This window comes from Rhinolophus ferrumequinum, chromosome 22 (genome assembly GCF_004115265.2).
Source record: "Rhinolophus ferrumequinum isolate MPI-CBG mRhiFer1 chromosome 22, mRhiFer1_v1.p, whole genome shotgun sequence".
In the NCBI taxonomy this organism is placed as follows: Eukaryota; Metazoa; Chordata; class Mammalia; order Chiroptera; family Rhinolophidae; genus Rhinolophus; species Rhinolophus ferrumequinum.
Window position 1 is genome coordinate 5,792,298 of NC_046305.1, and position 18,863 is coordinate 5,811,160.

Below are 18,863 nucleotides of genomic sequence, written 5' to 3' on the forward strand. Positions count from 1 at the left end.
AAATCGTAACCTCTGATGAAAACCACGTGTTTGTTGCTCGTTTGTCACCAACTTCTCTGGCAGATGTGGTTCCAGTTTCAGAATGTTTGTGATGGTTTCAGCGTCTGTCTGTCTGATCAGAATCACTGCTGTTTGTTGAGTCCTTCCTGTGATCCAGACATGTTGCATGTGCTGTTTCTAATTCTGATGTCTGGGAGGTAGAGATGATTTTGACCCTCTTTCACGTCACATTTTGTGGTGGCTGAGCCAGGATAAGGATAAGATGGATTGATCCGACTTGACAGCTCAGGGTTCCCATTACAGTACGCAGCTTCTCAAGGAAAGGCCCCTTGGGACGGCCGCTGGCTGCTGATGGCAGCCTCCGGTTCTGGCCAGGGCGTATTTTCCAGGCAGACCAGGTCTGACCAATCTCCACACAGGAAATCCATTAATCCATAAATCCTTTCCGCCACAGAGGATTTCAAGTTTATGGCAGACTTTGTGGCCAAAATGGCAATTTCTGAAAAATAAATAAATAAATAAATAAACTGCTCTACTTACCGATTTTAATTTCTTGGCAAAGTGAATAACTTGACAGCTAAGAGAGGAGGCACCTTTCTTCTTCCCAACCTCACCTTGGCTGGAGAGTTGGTTACTTTGACTCTGTTGCCCTCTCTTTTCAGATTTCCCATTGATATGTGAACAATGAACAATGTAGCCAAAGTTATTTTAAAGCAACTTCTTCTGTATAGTGGTCAAATTGTAACATTTCCTCTGTCACCTTGAGCCTGTGGATTCCTGGCCCTGAGTAATACATAACTGATATAGCGCAGAGCAGTGGTTTGTTAACCTTTTGATAACCACAGACCTTTTTAGAAATTTCTTTGACTTATTTTTTGCGGGTTGTGGACTTTTTACAAAGGAACAAAGATGAATATGAACCCCCTCCCCCCCCAATGAGAAAGTGCCTGCCTGTCAATACCACATGCTTTCATTGGCAAAGAAAAGTAAATAAAGGAGCTATAAGCAATACAGGGAGCTTGAAAGATGAGAAGCTAGCCCTTACTGGATTTCCCCCTCACTCTGCCTGCCTGGCCATGAACTTGATACCTTCCTGGGGGAATTCTTGTAGATGTTTTGGTATACTTCTTCAGTCTTTTTTCTCCTTTTGCATTTTTGTATGGTTGACAGTCTATTGAACATAACTGGTCTTAATATTGCGTACCAATCAGGGATGGACCCAGGGGTCAGGCATCTTTTTCTGTCTAGGACCAGATAGTAAATATTTTAGGCCTTGAAGACCGTGCAGCTCATCAGTTTTGCTGGTGTAGGGTGCAAACAGCCATCAGTGATATGTGAGCAAATGGGCTTTCACGTGTTCCCATACAACTTGATGTATAAAATGAGATGGGTACGTTGTGTGACCTCTTGGCTATGCTACTCAAATTGACTTACTCATAATAGCAGTTACAGGTAATAGCGGTCTAGCAGAGTTCCTGCGATAATGAAAACACCCAGTTACTCAAATCATTGAATATACTTTTATAGGTTTGACTATCATTATGCAAAGTCCATGGCAGTGAAATAGCTTTCCTTCATCATAATTTTGGTCTTTTAAGAAAACTTCATTTGTTCAAAAACGATTTGGTGAGTGACTACTACATCGCAGACCTTCTGTTAGTGCCAGGGAGCCAGAGAGCATGAAGTGGGCGTCCGTCCTCTCAAGGAGCCTGCCATCTAGTGGGAGATGCAGCAGTCTGATTGACAGGGCAATAAAAGGAGATTAGAGGTGGAACAGTGTGGGGACACAGTTTCACGGGGGCAGAGGATGACACAACGCACTTTTACCTATAGAATGCCGGAAAGGCGTGGGAAGCCGAGCGGTTTGCAAGTTACTAGGTAGGGAGCTGGGATGGGCTTTCCAGGTAAAGGAAGCAATGAATGTGTGGGGTGTCTAAAAGAGGATGTGTGTTTGGTCGGCTGCACACAGGGCTGTTACGGCGAGAGGGCTGGGAGCATGTGCGTGCGTGCTGGGAGGTGAGTCTGAAAGGTAAAGCCGGGTGAGATCCTGGCTAGCTTCATATGTGACCATGAGAGATTGGAAATAAATCCTGTAGACAGTGGGAGTTAGCACAGAGGTGTAATTACCACTCGGTAGGGAAGCAGGATGATACGATGAAGGCTTTAGAATGATTACTTCACAAAGTTGTGGGGAATACATGGGAGAGGGAGGTGAGCCAGGGCTGGGACACTGGTTGGCCTACTGCAGCCGTCCTGCCAAGGGGTAACGAGGGCCATGTGGGAAGAGAGGTGGAGACAGACATACTGCAGAGCCGCTGACAAGGTATACTTAGCACAGCTTGGTTGAGAACACCATATGGGTGAGTCAGCCATGAGTCCGTGGCGACCCCCAGCTGTCTGTATGTGGAAATTGGATGGAAGAGAGCGTATGACTCCAAGTTGAGGAGTCATAGGCGGAGAAGCACTTTGAGTGGAAAGACGTGTTCGGAGTTGAAGGACTGGTGGTGTAACCAGGTGGAGAAAACCAAGAAGCCATTCTCAAGTTCTGGCTGGAAAAGCGACTGCCATTCATGAAACGTCTCTTAGAAGTTAAGGTGTCATTTTTATGGCAATATAGGAGTTTATTTCCATATCCCTGATAGCAATGGCAAAAACTTTTAGCTACACACATAATTAATAAATGCATTTTATAGATATCGATGTAGAACAAGACAAAAAACCCCACAAAACACAGAAACCCCCAAACAATGACTGACAGTGCCAGAAGGCCTGCAGCGCGCCTGACGCTGCCACCCTGCCGGAGGCATCGCCGAGTGACACTGCTGTCCCCTTGGGCAGACTACATGGCGTGTAACAAGAGCTAGAAGGTGGTCATAGGACTTTGCTCAGTAATTTTAGTCCTGGTTCTTAAAGGGAAATGATTCAGTGTCATTAACAAAAGTTTCCCTTCTCGATGTGATCTATAAAACAACCAGTTAGAAGGGAATGGTGTAATGTGTGTGTGTGTGTGTGTGTGTGTGTGTGTGTGTGTGTGTGTTTCTACTCAGAGTAGAAAAGAACACGAAGACTGTGAAGAAACATGGGGCGACATTTACATCGATGTGAAAATACTGTGTACAATTGTCTCAATGATGCAAACGCGTACACACACCACCAGAGCCTCACTGGAAAAGTTTTCAAAATGAAAACTGTCAGAATGGTAAGAGGACAGATAATTTTCTTTCTCTGTTTTTTCCAAGTGAAGTTCATGTCAGTACAGTTTTCCAGAAGCTCTTGAAAAGGTGTATATTAAGTGGCAGTGAAGCAAACATGCATGGAGACATGCTCCCAACACTGCAATCTAAGTGTTTCCTGAGTCCCTGGGGAGGGTCGTAGGTAGAGGAGGGAAGTGAGAAGAAAAAGAGTCTGAGGAAGGGGAGTTCAGGGTGGCAGCTCCCCCCAGCCCACCCGGGGAGTCTCTGTGGATGGCACTGGGCACTCGGGATCCATGCTGGTGGAAGCTTCATGTCATAGCGGGTGTTACATGAGGTGACCACCCCACCTCATTTCCTTTCCACTGTCCCTTGCTGAGCCGTGACACTGCCATGGCTGGGGCAGGCCTGCAGTGGAAGATTTGAATTGAGACTGGCGGCAGGAGATGAGACCGTCATGCTTCTTTCATGCACACACTTGGTTTCATTGACACATTAACCACAGGTGAGGAGGAAAAGGCCACAAGGTGTGGGGTTGGTGTGAGTGGGGGCAGAGGAACTTAAAGAAAAAAAAAAGGCATCCGCGTTGCAAAGACTTTCCGCGATTCCACACCCACCTCGAAAGCCCCGTCCTACCACAGGAAGTTCGCTGACCATTGGGAGGCATAAAAGAGAGCCGAGAGTGGCGGTACCCACCCTCTCTGCTCAGCCTGTCAGAACCTCAGCCATGAGAACCGTCGTCCTGGCCTTGCTCGCAATCTGCTGCCTCACCGCGTACGTGGTGGAAGGTGAGTCGGGGGTCGCTCCCGAGATGGGAACAGGCAGGTGGGGGTTTGGGGTAAATCTCTTTACCTCTCTGAGTCTACGCTTCCTTATGTATAAGTTGAACATGGGAACAGGTATTCTCACCTGGGGTTACAATGAAATGAATCTTAGGATCCCGTACCAGATTTCCTCACAGGGAGTCATGTCTTGGTTACTGTTACCTGTGGCATGGCGGTGGCGATTTTATATGCCTCTGTAGCTTTTGCCCGTTAATATTGGTCTTGATAAATTCTCCAGTTACGTGAGAGCTCACTCACAACGTGGGGGTGAGCTAGAGGGTGTAGATTCTGAAGCCAGTCAATGTTTCCTATTAAAACTGACTGGAAGCTCATACCTTCCTACCAGGCAATCAATATTACCTCCAAGTATGCGGGAGAATCTATGATTGCTGCCCCGAATGTCCCATTTATGGTGAACTTCTTGAGTTTATAAGAGGCCAGTGACAAGTGCTAACAAATAGATCAGTGACTTATACACAGTGAGATAAACTTAGGAGGCACCAGATGCCTCTTAGGTCTACTGAGCCTCGCCTGGGCCTTCGCCCTTATTTCCTAAAGGATTATTTTTCTAACCTGTTGAACTTTATTTCTCCTTGTGTCTCTGGCAGCAACAGAGACTATCCTTTGGGGGTAATTCATGTCGCAGTGAACTCCCCTCTCAACAGCCTAATTTGTAGACTTATTACCCACTTAAGACGAGACTATCTGAACCTGATCACGGATCCCAAGTGGGTCCGTGAATAGAGGAGGCAAAGGCTGGGACTCCCTGAAATTGCGCACTGAATAAAAAGTATTGATGAGACAGCAAAGTTTGAAGCTACTAACTGAGGCACTGTGGCTGGCATTTGGCTGACACGGGCGGCATGCCATTTGGTGGAGACCCCGATTTGGGGACGGGAAATGATGCCCGTAGAGACCGCGGACGACTGCTGGCTGGGCTCCGATTCCCGAGCTTTCTACCTAAATGACCTCCCCGAGTCCCCCTGGGCTTAGCTTCTTACGTGTAACAACAGGGCAAAGCAACCTGGGCTTTGACTCAGCTCTGCAACGTGTGTGCAGGTGATGTCTGTGCCACTGCCACAGACGCACGAACGTGGCTGAGAGTCAGAAGGTTCGGGGCTTTAGGCTCCTGTAGGATTCTCTGGATCTCGGGAATCCATGTTGGATGCTTCACAGAGAAAAATATGGTTTCTTAAGTAGTGAGAGAAACGGAGAAAGGACAAGCAGACTTCCCTCTTTCACTAGGTTCAGAGAGAGTTCAGCGTTGACAATAAACTGGCACGGACGGTGGGTCAAGACTGTGCCAACTGGGTATGGAGAGTGACGGGACGACAGATGAGGAGGAGCAAGGCTAGCAAACACCTCGTGTGTAGTTTCATGTTGGACAAAAGCCTCACTTTTTCCAGCAACACTACAGCTCAAACTTGATCATCAGCAGCTGTTTCCTTAGAAGCTTCTTAGCTGAATCCGTCTCTTCTGCTGAGGAGAAAAATTGGCACTTAGAAACCTTGATTAGGCTTTAGCAAACCCTTACTATGATCAATTCTCCCAAGTTGTTTTCCCTTCTCCGATGTAGGGTGGTTCCCTAACGGGGGAAATTGTACTTCCCGTCGGGCCATTCCCAGCGAGGATGGATACTTGACGAACTCGCTCCTTTCTACAGCGCACGTTTACCGTGGAACACGAGGACACATTTATTTATTCCATAAAAACCAATAGTTAACATTCACTTCCCCAAATTACCCTCTGTCACATCACCCTTGTTATTTTATTTACAGCACTGCAATGTTTAGACTATTTGGAATTACATTTTGTATTTATTTGTCTCCTTGGCTTTCTTCACCAGGCGTGGGGAGTGAAGGCGTGGAAAAGGAAATCTGTATGAGTCTAACCACCCGGCGACTTCCAGTGAAAAACATCAAGAAATACATCTTCAGGGAGGGCCCCATGACGGCAGTGGTGTAAGTTGGTCTCCCCAAAGCTGGGCTGGGTAGAGCACCGTGTGTAGAAATGCTCCTCAGGGATAAGTCAACATGCAGGGAGACCTCAACTTAACCAGCAGCCCCTTTGTTTGTCCATATGGACCATGCCTTAGGTAGCACTAAATGATGATTGTCCTACAAATTTGGCAACTAAATAAAGAATATTATCCTCCTTTCTGATTGGCTTAGCAGAAGGATTGGAATGGGAACCAGATGAACGCTGTGGTCAGTTCTGAGGGTTAGGTTTAGAGACGGCTGGCTCAGGTCGGGATTTGTCCTCCTTTCCCCTTCCTCCCTTCCCTCCCCTCCCCTCCCTTCTCTGCCCTTTCCCTCCCCCTTCTCCTCCTCCCCTCCCCCTTCTCCTTCTCCCCTCCCTCTTTTCTCCTCCCCTCTTCCCCTCTTCTCCCCCTTCCTGTTCTCTCCCTTCATATGGTGTTTTGGAGTAAAGGATGCCATGTTTTATCAGTTGCCATATCTCAAGAAAATGTGTCAAAAACTAGCCTGCATGGTACCATTCTCTTTACAGGATCCCATTTTCAGAATAGCAGCTCTTCTCAACACATAACTGCCACTTTACCCAAGGAAGTTAAGATAGGGAAGTCACCTTTTGTACAGAAAGTAAGATGAGAATATTTAGACTTGAAAAGGAAGATGGCATGCAGGCCCTGGACTAGATGATGCCAAGCTTCCAGTTTAGTTCTAATATTTGGTAGCTCTACTGAGAAAGGGAGTCTGGGAAGCATGGTGAACAGAGGAGCTGGGTATTACCTGGAGGTTTTGCTCCTTTATGTTAAAATAGATTACAGAAGAAAGGTTTTCATGTATGGTCTCGTGGTTCTGAAAGACCAGTTTGTCCCGTGGTCCCGTGATTTCTGCACAAGAGCTCTTATATTTGGTCTGATCTTAACTCCTGCTCCCAAGCCTTCTAGGATGGGACTGACTTCCCCTGTCTTTTACTTACCTTGCAGATTTATTACCAGACGTGGCTTTAAGATCTGTGCCAATCCACAAGCTGACTGGGTGAAGAAAGCCGTTGCACATGTGGACAACAGAAATAGCATGAGCCAGACCAAGCCTACAGGACCCCAACAATCCACCAGTACACCTTTTGTGTAGTTTCATGTTTGAAAAAAGCCTCACTGAGTGGGTCGTGGCCTTCCGGCTCCCTGTCCCCTCACCAGCCAGCCAGCTGATTTCCCTTTACAAGCTCATGGACTAATTAAATTATACTCACGTTTCCTGCAAGTGCTGCATGTGTCGAATTATTTTCTTGTATTTTTACTTTTCATGTCTTTCATCTTCATTTAGATGCTCTAATTAATAAATATTTATTATTAAGACTAGTCCAACCGTCTATTCATTGCCGATCGGGAAAGGTAATCTATCATTTATGTTCTGTTTCTGTCCCAACTGTATCTCCCTTTGATGGTACCCATGATGGGAGAGGTTTGGGGCAGTGTTTTATCAGAGATGCCGAGCTGTATTCATGTTCTTAGGTTCCAGGTTGAAATGGTTCTCTACCCATGAGTCACAGGTGACAACTGTGACAGGGGCAAGAGTTCAAGATCTAGTTCAACCTGTCTTCATAAGGCAGTTCTGTTTATGGAATAAGGGAAGAAATCCAACTGTCTTCAGGTTTCCGTTCCGAGTGTCCACTCCTCAAAAAGTGGCTTTATTCAAGGTTGATCTCAAACAACGTCTCTTACCTCTTGTGTTTCGTTTCATCTCCCATGGAAGGAAAAAAAGGAGAGGGCTTGTCAATTCTTTTACTTGTCAAGGTAGCAAAGGTCAGACTTTTGGCAGAAAAGATGCTTTATTCAAATAAAAACCAATGCCCTTTGAAACTGGGCTATTATCTCGCTGCCTTTCTATGATTTCTGTAATTGTTGCTGCTCTAGTTGTCATCCATGTCATGCTTTTCTGCCAGTAAGCTTCTCACACCCTACCTGTGTCGCCTGGGACATGTCTTGAGTGGGATCACAATTTGCTGTTGAGTTTTAACTAAATGCCCATCCGGCCACTCAGACTCGGGCTGTCTGGTGGTGTTGTTAGATTGCTGATTTGGTTCACGTCGATGGCGCTCCTCTCCAGGTAGCTGGTGATGTACATAGACCTCCACGGCTCTCTGACTCTATATAGTCAGCACTGACCAGGGTTTGGTCGTTTCAAGGGAAGAGAAAATACCGCGGTCTAGTTTCGAGGGGACACTTGGCAGTGCCAAGGTCTTTTGCAGGGTAGCTGAGGGCAGCCCGCTGTGAGTCGTCTTTCTAGTGACCCCGAGTGGACACCTGCCTTAAAAGCTGCTTTCTCGCCGAGGGTGGGGCATTCTCATTGCAGTTTGCCCACAGTGAGATTCAAAGCTGGTCTTCAGGAAAATACAAACTTACTCAGAAGACGTATGAGGGGTGAAGCAGAGCCGTCATACAAGATGAAAAGGATGGTTTCCTGGCTGAACGTGGTGTTTGTGTTTCCCAAATATCTCCCAGACCCTCGGTATTTTCATGAGGTAACGTGATACGTGGAAGCGAGTGGGTGTGTGTATCCTGTTAACTTACCACATTATCGGAGGTGACGCTGTGTGACACCAGGGGTTTCAACCAAAGAGCGTGCGTGACTTTGAACTAACGGACTGGATGTTTTGAATGCACGTAGGTAAGACCTGAGTCTACTAACTGTACCCCTGTGGTTTACTGGGTTTCAATTTAATTCAAAGAAATAATTTAAGAAAAAGACCTGGAAATATTATTGTTTTAGTGGCCGTGAGTCCTCCTTGATGTGCCTGTGGCATCTCGTATACTTACCTTTAACCTGAAATGTATCCATTTGTATGGGAACGGCTCGTTTGCCTGTCTGTACCTTTGCCCCCTCCTGCAATTAGACCGGAAGCCGCTTGTGTGTATTAGTATTTGTTATTTATCATACTTTTAAATGTATTGGGGTAACATTGGTTGATAATATATAAATTGCAGGTGTCCATGACCTTTGAATACTTTGGCGTGTGCTCAGCACCCAGAGTCTAGTCTCCTTCCGCCACCAGGTACGCGCCAGGAGCTGAAGCTGCAGCAGCGAGCAGAACACAAGCCCCCTCTTTCATGGAGCGTACGGGCCGCTAATATGCGCCTTCTCTTTCTTTTTCCAGGAGTCTTCGTCTACTCGCTTGACCGACAGAGGCCTGTTGTCAGCCTGATGCAGCGGTCCAGGCGCCCCGTTGGACACGGGGTGCAGTCGTGGCACCCGAGCTGGTCCGGACCTCCAGCGAGCTCACACAAGTAAGTGGACAATTCCGGCATAGTGTCACATGTGTGACCACAGGGGAAGTGGAGAGCGTGAGGTGTGGACACACAGGAGAAGACCTGCCCAGGTCTTAGCACGTGTGGGGGTCAGGACAGCCTTCCCGTTGGAAATAGCCGGTACCCCGAGACCTGAAGGGGCATCAGAGTCATGCAGGGGCTTTTGGTGCGTTCCAGGCAGCACACGGAAAGGACTGCAGGTGAAAGAAATTCGATGTGCTCAGGAATGAATGCAAGAAAAGTTGACCTTGAACGATGCAGAGGTTAAGGGCACTGACCCCTGTGCAGTCCAGAATCCACGTATAACTTTTGACTGCCCCAGACTGAACTGCTAGCCTGCTATACCAATAACACAAACAGTTAACATGTGTTTTGTGTGTCGTATGTATTATCCACTGTATTCTTACAGTAAAGTAAGCTAGAGAAAAGAAAATGTTGAGAAGGCACAAGGAAAATACATTTACAGTACTTATTGAAAAGAATCCGCGTATAATTGGACCCGCGCAGTTCAAACTCTTGTTGTTCCGCGGACAACTGTAGTTGAACGTGACCAAGGAACAAAGCAAAGGTTAGACAACAAAGGGAGGGGGCAAACGGCACAGATTAGTTGGAGGAGCTGTCACCAAGGGCGTTGTCTGCCAGATCGAGGAAGGGGCTCTTCACCTTCAAGACTGGGAATGACCCTGGTTGCCAGGTGGAAAATGGGGTGCACAGGCTGAGATGGGGGCTGGGAAACCACGCGGAGCCCAGGACCTGGTGGCTCTGGACCTGGTGACTTTTGAACTCGGCCTGGCATGGGGGGGCCCGGTTTTTCTTTCCTCACGGGCCTTTTCTGCTTTGCGGGGGCTCCTGTTAGCGGAGCACAATTGCCTGAGGGTGGCTCAGCCGTACGTGCCACGTGCCTCAGGCAGCAAGTCCATTCACGGGTCCATGGCTGTGGGATACCAGGGCGGGGATGGGAACAAACTGCATTTATGGGACTCGCCTTCCCATTTGCGTTAGGTATTGGCTAAGCTAAGGTTGGGCCTGGGGGACCAGGATTGGAGCCAACCACCACGAAGTAGGAGAAGGCCGAGTTGAGAAGCAGTGAACTTGACCTCCGTGGGGTTTTAGAGGCCCACAGACCAAGCCTTTTCTGATGTATTCAGTTTCCCGAGTACTTGTTGAGTGCCTGCCGATGGCAGGGGGCACAGGACCCAGTCTGCTGTCACCAAGCACGTGATCTTGTGGGGAGACAGTCACCAAAGCCAGTCCCGTGTAGGTGTTCCAAGTGGCTCAGCTCAGGCCTGCCCTCCTCTCAGAGGCCGTTCAGATGTCACCAGCCTAGGTAACACCCCTCTCCTGTACCTATTCAGCCCCCCGAGCTTTCCTCTATTATTGCTCCGCTCACCGTGAAACGCAACTTACCTATTTATTTATTTACATTTTCTGTCTGTCTTAGTGGTCGGGGTGGGGACTGTGCAGTGGGTCCCTGGTACCTGGAACTTGGCCTAGAGCCTGGGGCATCACAGGCCCAGTATCCTTTTGGGGAGTATATACTCCCTGCACGTGTCACTACTCTGGCAGGTGTCCTAAAAAGCTATAGGAATACAGAAGAGAGAAGACCTCAGCCTGCCCCGTGAAAGTCAGGAAAAGCTGTGCAGAAGATGTGACGTAGCAATGGCGCCTTTAAACCTAAGAAGGGGGTTGTGAGGAAGAGAAGCTGGGGCAGCCACTCCTGCCAGAGGGAACCGCACAGAAACAGAAAAATCAGGGCGTGCTGAGGGCAGCTGTCCTTCCTGGGACAGCTGGGGTGTCACAGCGGAAAGGAAGCGGGGGCGGGACCGAGAAGGCCCTGTATGCCGTGCCGAAGGTAGGATGTAAACAGAGGGACCCAGGGAGCAAAATGATCAGATCTGAGGTTTAGGACCCAACTGGGAGGCGCACAGAACACGGTTGAGGGTGGAGGGGGCTGGGAAGGCGACTGTCACATCAGCCCAGGCTGCCGGAGACGGTGGCCTGGATTAGGTGGCCAGGGAATAGGAGCTGGGGGCCCGACACAGAATTGGAATGGCTTGGTTATCAGCTGGATGTGGGCATGAGCCGGTTGGAGGCATTGAGACCCCACTGGGGTGTCCAGCGTGGGAGACCTGGTGAAGACACAGCCCCGCTGATTGGTGAGATTTCAGTCTAATTTCTGGTGTGGTTACTAATAGATCCCCCAGAAAGAAGCATCAAGGAGAAGTAGATAAAGCAGAAGGAAGAGGCCTGGAAAAGTAGAACACTGGTTATAAGTCAGCCTTAATACTCAAGTCACTCAGGCAAAAGCCCAAACTACATTCTTATTCCCTTTTGACAGACAATCTTTTTCTGTGGATGAGATAAAAATAAGGCTGAGTATCTGTGCAACACTTTATACCCCTTGGGGGGTGGGGTGGGGGAGGTAAGGAATAAATGGATACAGTATCCACTGAGTGAGTCACCAGTGTTATTTTAAGAGGGATTTGTCACTTGGCAGTGGGAGGCAGAAGGGAGATGAATCCGTAATGAGAGAAAAAGAGAAATGAGGTGAAAGAAAAGGTTTTGAGTGAGAATTACGGGTCATGCTAAAGCATAACTGCGAGGTGGGGTTTGATGAGAGAGGGTAAGAGGCTGGAGGGAGTTTTTCTTTCTGTGGGAGGAACTAGTAAGAAGTGGGTGCCACTGCTGAGGGCAGACGGTCAGAGGAGTGACCTGGAGGTGTTGTTTCGGAGGCGAGCATGAAATTTGGAGGAATCTGAGCTGGGAGAAAGCCCCTCCTCCCCACCTCCTTCCAAAAGAAATGTCAATCAAATACAAGGGATGTAGGTCAATTTCCTGCCACACTGTGTTGCCTAGAGTAATTGCTAAGGCTGTGTCATCTGCTTCTTCCCGAAACTTGTCATTTCTGTCATCAAGGTGAAATTGCTGAATCGGTACGTACTTGTGAAAAGGTTCGCATTCTAGAGTAAGGAAACAAAAGACCCCATGGCCAGGCTGAGCTGATCTTAAGCAGAGCTATCAGATGTTCTATCAGGGAAACTGGCCTTCCATTTCTGAAGATGGGGTGGGCGTTTGGGGGTGGAGAGGCGGGTGGGTGAGGGGAGTGTGGGCAGAGTAACCCATCATGCTCTCTCTCTCTCTCTCTCTCTTTCTCTCTCGGTAGATACTGGGGTGGCAGTCAGGAGCCATGGCTCTGCCTGGGTTTGTATCTTGGCTTCAGCACTCACTCTCTAGGTGACTGTGGGAAAAGCCCTCAATTTCTCTGTGCCTTAAGGTGGCCTCACTTATAAAATTGCAATAATAATAGTGCTGAGCTCATTGGATTATGAGGAGGGTTAAAGCGCTTAAAACAGAGGCTGGCACATCGTGAAAGCTCCGTGGTGTTTGCTGTTATTGTCCCTAGTCGCTAGGGACAGGGATAGGGTGTGGGAAAATGGAGGGCGGGTGGAAAAGGAAGTAGATACATTGGGGATCAACAAGGTGTCCTGTGAGCTGACATTTACTGGTTGAGACCTGTCTTCATCATTGAGGCACAACTGGGTTTAACTGTCTATATTTTCTTAATAATTGCATCTAACTCATGAAATCATAGTGTCCTATGGAGTGCTTGTACCAGGCGTCGACATTGAAAAAAACGGATCCTATGGTCACCTGTGTTTAGGAAATGATCGCGCCATTTCCCTTCCTCTCGGAAAGGCACAGTGATGTAGTACATCAAAGTCTCCGCAAAGTACTGTGAAAAGACCTCACTTAGCTCAGTGTTTTGTCCAGTCAACCCGAGTACACGATTCCTTTCCATACACCATTTATCAACCTCCCGGGAACACCAATTAAACATAAATTCTTTAAAACATTGGAGACGAAAAATCGGTTCAGAGCCATAAATCTTGAAAGTACAGGCTACAGTCTGTCAATAGCATCAACACAACCAAAAAGAGGAACCTAACTACTCCAGGTCCTCTCACTTATCTCTAACCTGTTGAAGTGTAGAGTCCCGTTTTGGAAATGTCTGTTATTCTGCAGTGTGTGAGTGTGTGTGAGTGTGAGTGTGTGTGAGTGTGTGTGTGTGAGTGTATGTGCTGTGTGTATATGAGGTGCTCACAGTCTCTGTGGTTCCTTTATATTGTTAATTAACAGGGTACCCCTGAAGTACCCACGTACCAGTGCTCATTGAATACCTACTATGAATGAGATGTCACACTAAGTACGGTGGGGCCAAAGTAGAATGTTGAAGGATTTTAAACTTTCCTCTTTCGGTCGCTTTGCTTATACTCTTCATTATAACTGGAGAGCGCCTAGCAGGACACGTGGTCCTGTCCAAAACGTCCACAGACCAAATGTCCACATGGAAAGTGCTTGAAGATGAGCAGAACCATGAACAAGTTGTCAGCGAAGCTTTGGTGGTCACACCCAAATACGGCCACCAACCTCTCAACCATACTGACAATCAAATTCGTATCACCAGAACCGTTCACAGATAGAATGAATAGAAAGTCAATGATCGGGTTGGTGCATACGTGAGAGCAATTGCTCATGGACTTCAGCGTAAACGTGTCACACTTCATGACGAGGAAGAACAAGCAGTCACACGAGATACAGGATTCCTCATGAATTACAAGAAGAACAATGTCCATGCAATTTGAACGAGGTTCAGTGTTTGTATTGCTATTCCATAACAAATCACAAACCATCTATTTCTGTGGACATTTTGGTGTGAGTCAGATGTCACAATGGACGTTTTGGACAGGACCAAATGTTCACTAGTCTAAGAGTGACGTGCTGCCACCTCTTTCTTCCTTCTCCAGTTATCAGTGTCCCTCTCAGATGCCACCTTCCCCAAGAAACCTTCCCTGTCCTTCCAACCGGATCTCATCTGTGGTGTCTTAGACCTCCTGGCCTTTCTTACAGCATTCGTTTTACTCTGCCCTGAGTTGTAGATGTTCGTGAAGTTCTTATTCCTTAAAAAGGATCCGCAGGTCTTGGCAGCATGTGTCTGTGTTTTATTCATCCCTGGATTTCCTGTGGCACCAATAGCAGGCCTTTCCTACAGTCTGTGCTCCACACACAGTTGCTGAATTTGAAGATACAGTCCCTGTTACTTATGTCAATCAGATTATAGTTGTGGGACTGTATAAGGACAGCAGAAGGTGGAGGTCACTGGTCGTCGCCTACTGAGTGGAATGGACTAAGATGAGAGCATGGTTCCTTCGGAGCATTGGCTCCCACTGAGTGGCCATGGCTGCCTGACTTTCTCTGTGGGGTGATATCTTAAGGCTCCTTCCTGGCCCGGTGGGAAGAGTGCCATGGTCAGTCAGCGATGCCTGCCTGGTGTTCTAGCCCACCGGCGGCCTGCAGCTAGATGAGCTGGTGACGGACGTGGGGCTCAGAGAAGGAGCAGGTCACTGTGGGATGACTGGGGTCGCTCAAGAAATTTCAACCAGGCCCTGGAGGGTGAGTAGGATGCAAAAGCCAGTGGGGGAAAATGACGCAAGCAAACAGGTGTGGTGGTGTAAAAGACCAAGACAGTTTTGTGCATTATGTAATAAATTTGCATCTCCCAGTAGACTATCAACTGGGACGGCAAGTCTTGTTTTGCACGATGGTCAGACAGAGTGTCAGGGCGGTGTAGACTCTCCGCAAAGATGCCCTAAATACTCATTTAGGGAGTGTGGCCAGGACTTAAGATGACAGCGAGATGGAAACACAGGATGGAGCAGCCGTGCAGGGTGCATGAGAACGTGACTTAGGAAGGGTTCCAAGGCTGAAGAGTGACTGTGTCTTGTAGTCATTTTTGACGAGTTGGAATGACTTAGGGGACAATTGGAGTTCCATTGCGATGTCAGTGTATGTGAATACTGTCTCACAGGTGGAGTAATATCATTCCTTTAGGACCATTTCCCATGATGCCTTCTTCACAGCATCACATACCTATACCCACACCTGTAGGAAATGCAGGTCCCGACAAATCATGGACATCCAGGCAGGTGTCTGGGCCTGTTCAGCGGAGGTAGGACACGTGGGTGGCTCCAGTATTCCGTGGATAGACCCCTGTCTCCTGCTCCAGACACACAGACCATTTGTGAGGGGGCCGAAGACCCAGGATACACAGTCATGGGCAGAGAGAACTGTAGCACGAAGCCTCTTTTCTGCCCTTATGGCATCACCAGTGGCAGCTCAGTTTGGGAAGATTGATTTCCTCCCTCAGGACAACTTCCTGAGACAGCTGTACTGTTGGGCGGGAAGGCTTGTCCACACCAAAATGGGCTGAGAGAAAAAGTGGATCCATTCACGCCATTGGCTCTGCACCCTCAGGCTTGCTCTCCATCGTAACAGGATAGGCAGGCTGGTTATTAGTGTGGGTCATGATTGTTTTCATCTTGTTTGTGATGATTTTTCTCCCTCGATTGGAATTGCCTAACTTGGTACCTTATTACGGTCTTCAAATGTTGTGGCATGTTTGGAAGAAGTTGTCTTGCGCTTCAAGGATCGGAATTATTTAAATATTTGGATCGACAGTAGCAGAGGAACCTAATGGTTAGACTGGCTACACCTCCCCGAGACCAACAATCCTTTGGTATTTGTCAAAGAAACTGTTGTTTGTATGTTTGGATTAAAACTTATATTTACATAGTTGAATGTGACTATGCTCAAAAGTTGACATGCCACATAATCCGTTTGCAATATCTAGTGAAGAATGCATTGGACGTGCTCATGAAATTCCAAAGTGAGTTGCTTAGTGCAGTTTAAATTGTTTCTTGAGCTGGGTGGTGGTTTTACTGGTGTGTTCAGTTCATGAAAATTCTCTTAGTTGTTAACTGAGGTATTTTTTTTGATATATGTATTATATTTCAGTAGAAATTCGAAAGAAGTCATTGCTTAGTTGACTCTTTTTTTATGTGTAAGACTGATTTCATTAAGATACATGAAAGTTAAATTTGATAAAACTTAGAGGTAACAGATAGTTCTAGAGGTGGAAGATTTAGGGTGGCTAGAAATGGAAGAAGAAATTTCTCATCACAGTCACCTTGAAAAGTTAATTCCACGGAGTTGCTATAATATTAATCATGCTCACCTATGTCATGAATAGCATCACAGATAAAGATGAAAGATTAAGGGCTTGCAAATCTTTTTCCTCCTAACCAGTAAAGCATTTCTCCATCTATCTTGTCAAAAGCAAGATCAAGAAGCAGAGGAAAACTGCATAAATATGAAAAGATCCCAGGACACCCTGAATGTACACTCTTGGCACTTTATCTTGATGCCTTGAAAATAAGAACCAACATCAGATGCTTCTGTTTACAAATGTCCCCTTTAGAATACTTTTATTTGCATTAGTTCACTAGAAGCTTCACAGCAAAAGGCAGGTGGGGTGATGGAAAGTGGGAATTGTAATGTTTACCAGTGAAGACAAAGAGAAATGAGCAGCTTAACCTCGGGGTGCTTAGAACTCAAGGTAAGAACTCAGCCAGAGCTCCTGACGCTGGTCCAGTTCTGCCTTTGTGTCCTTCAGGTATTCCGCATTGACTGTTTATTATTGTCATAATGAGACTAGATGTAAATAAAGGTTGGTCAACAAAACCCAGCCACAACCCCTTACTGTGTGTTCTTTCCCTATAAAGCCGCTGGAGTATCAGGCTGTGGAGACATTTCAAGTCCTTTTGAATTGATTGCCACCTGCTTCTCCAGCCAGTCCTTTGCCTTCTCAGAAATGGGGTGGGGTGGGTTTTACTAACCTACAAGCAGAAGGCAGTAACTCTTACTTTAGTGTTCTCTCTCGACACGCTGGTAAACATTCTGTGTTTGAAGCTCTGGTGACCCGAATGGGGCCCACAAGTCCAGGTGGAATGACGGAAGATAAACCATCCTCAGTTAGCACAGCTAAATCAAAGGTCTGTGACTAGACGGGGGGCAGTCCCGCGGATCATGGGGAGACAGGTGATTTCTAACTGCAGCCACTGCCAGATAAACACGATGGGTTGGTTTATGTGCACATATATGCAGTTTTTCTTATCGTCTTGTTGGAAAAGGATGCATGAGTGATTTCAGGGTTTGTGCCCTGTCCCCCTGTGGACGGTGGCTAACGGGCTTCCCAGCAGATCTTGGAGGAGGAGTTTTAAGAGGTTCCATAGAAATCTACTGCATGGGACTTAAAACTATTTGGTCAAGATGGCTGCAGATTAAGGACAGGAAAGCTCACCCCCTTTCCACTGCTCCCGTGTGTTGATGTTCAACCGGGAGCCTGGAACACAAGTCAGCTTTCTTCCTCCTGGGCCGTGGTTGTATCATTATGTCCTGCCCTCTTTTTAAAGCATCCTGTTAGATTTGTGCTGAGTCCCCACCCGGAGATGAGATGGGTTGGCAGCAGGAAACTTACTCCCACCTCCAGGAGTAACCATGGTGATGGTTCTCAGCCTGGGCTTCGTGGCTACCTCCTCTCTCCTTCACTTTCTGAAACTCAGGAGAGAAGACTGGGGAGGGTGTTCTCGCTTTTCTTTCTGAGTAATGGGTGTGATTGTTGGGGGAAGCGCCATCTTCTCGATAGCACCATCTCTCCATTCAGAACTTAGAAAGGGAGAGACACACCGCAGGGGCTCGGTAATTGTTTCCTAAATGGGTTTTTCCTTTGGAGGAGAGGTGGATCATGCTCTCAGGACCTGAGACACCACCTTTCCTTTTTGTTCCTTTTTGCTCTTGTCTCTCGGACACTAATTAATATGCCCAGAGCATCCCGGTTTTATGCCAGTGTCTATGAGTCCATCTGTATATGGGGAATATTTCTAACATACAAAGGAAGAGATAGAAGGAAGGAACCAGTAAAAACAGAGTCTCTTGACGTTGAAATGAGTTTAGATGTAAATATTTGATTCTTTCCTTGATTACATTTTGGGTGTACAACTTTTGAGCAAAAACAGAATTTAAAAAGGTATCCTTATGCCCTGATTACAGTAATAAATCACAGGAATTGCGATGAACATGGGTAATGTATTATCCTCTGCAGGAAGAAAGAGGCTGTGATCACTTGGTGTCGTCTGTCTTACATATTCTTGCCTTCCAATCGCAACGTTAAATTGGATTTATGTAAGTGCTGGGAATTTTCAGTTTTTCTGAAATGTGCTTATTTCAGCTGAGAGGATAAGGGGTGGAATTCCTTAAAGCTGGAGCAAATGTTGGAAGGCCAAGATGTTGCAGCAACACCTCTCATTTTTCTACTGCCCGGATCTTGCTGACGTGCAAAGACTCAAGGCAGTCAAAGTGGTTTTAAAGACCATTAACTCTGATTTAAGAGGAACAAAAGAAAGAAAGCTCTGTGCTGTGGGATCTGAACACTCTCACAGACAGAGCCTCAAGAATATTCACAAAGCAAGTGAAAAAAGACAACAAACCGTCGTTTTCCTGCAGAGTTACATGTTTGGGAGGTTGGTTGAAGTTAGTTCTCTTTCTGTGGCTCTGAACTTGTACTTCTTCTGTGTGAAGTGACCTAAGTGTTAGTGGGATGAAAATGCATGAGTGAGGCTCCTTTTCCCGCTGTCATGTTTGCTGGTACCCAGGCTGCATCAGCTCTTTAGTTCGAATGTT

At 47.0% G+C, this 18,863-nt stretch overlaps 1 protein-coding gene across 1 annotated transcript; it reads left to right on the plus strand.

Annotated features, from left to right (window-relative positions):
* The first annotated feature begins 3,799 nt into the window (after positions 1-3,799).
* XCL1 (X-C motif chemokine ligand 1) lies at positions 3,800-7,240 on the plus strand. Its single transcript, XM_033093644.1, has 3 exons — positions 3,800-3,979; positions 5,862-5,976; positions 6,966-7,240. Exons 1-3 carry the CDS (start codon positions 3,919-3,921, stop codon positions 7,111-7,113), a joined length of 324 nt encoding a protein of 107 aa, XP_032949535.1. The 5' UTR covers positions 3,800-3,918; the 3' UTR covers positions 7,114-7,240.
* Positions 7,241-18,863: the final 11,623 nt, after the last annotated feature.

What these genes read in the sequence shown, in the direction of transcription:
- XCL1 (XM_033093644.1), top strand. Translation starts at nt 3,919, where the DNA reads ATGAGAACCGTCGTCCTGGCCTTGCTCGCAATCTGCTGCCTCACCGCG. An exon ending in CACCGCGTACGTGGTGGAAG is followed by an intron (nt 3,980 to 5,861) that starts GTGAGTCGGGGG and finishes TTTCTTCACCAG; the next exon opens with GCGTGGGGAGTGAAGGCGTG. An exon ending in GGCCCCATGACGGCAGTGGT is followed by an intron (nt 5,977 to 6,965) that starts GTAAGTTGGTCT and finishes CTTACCTTGCAG; the next exon opens with ATTTATTACCAGACGTGGCT.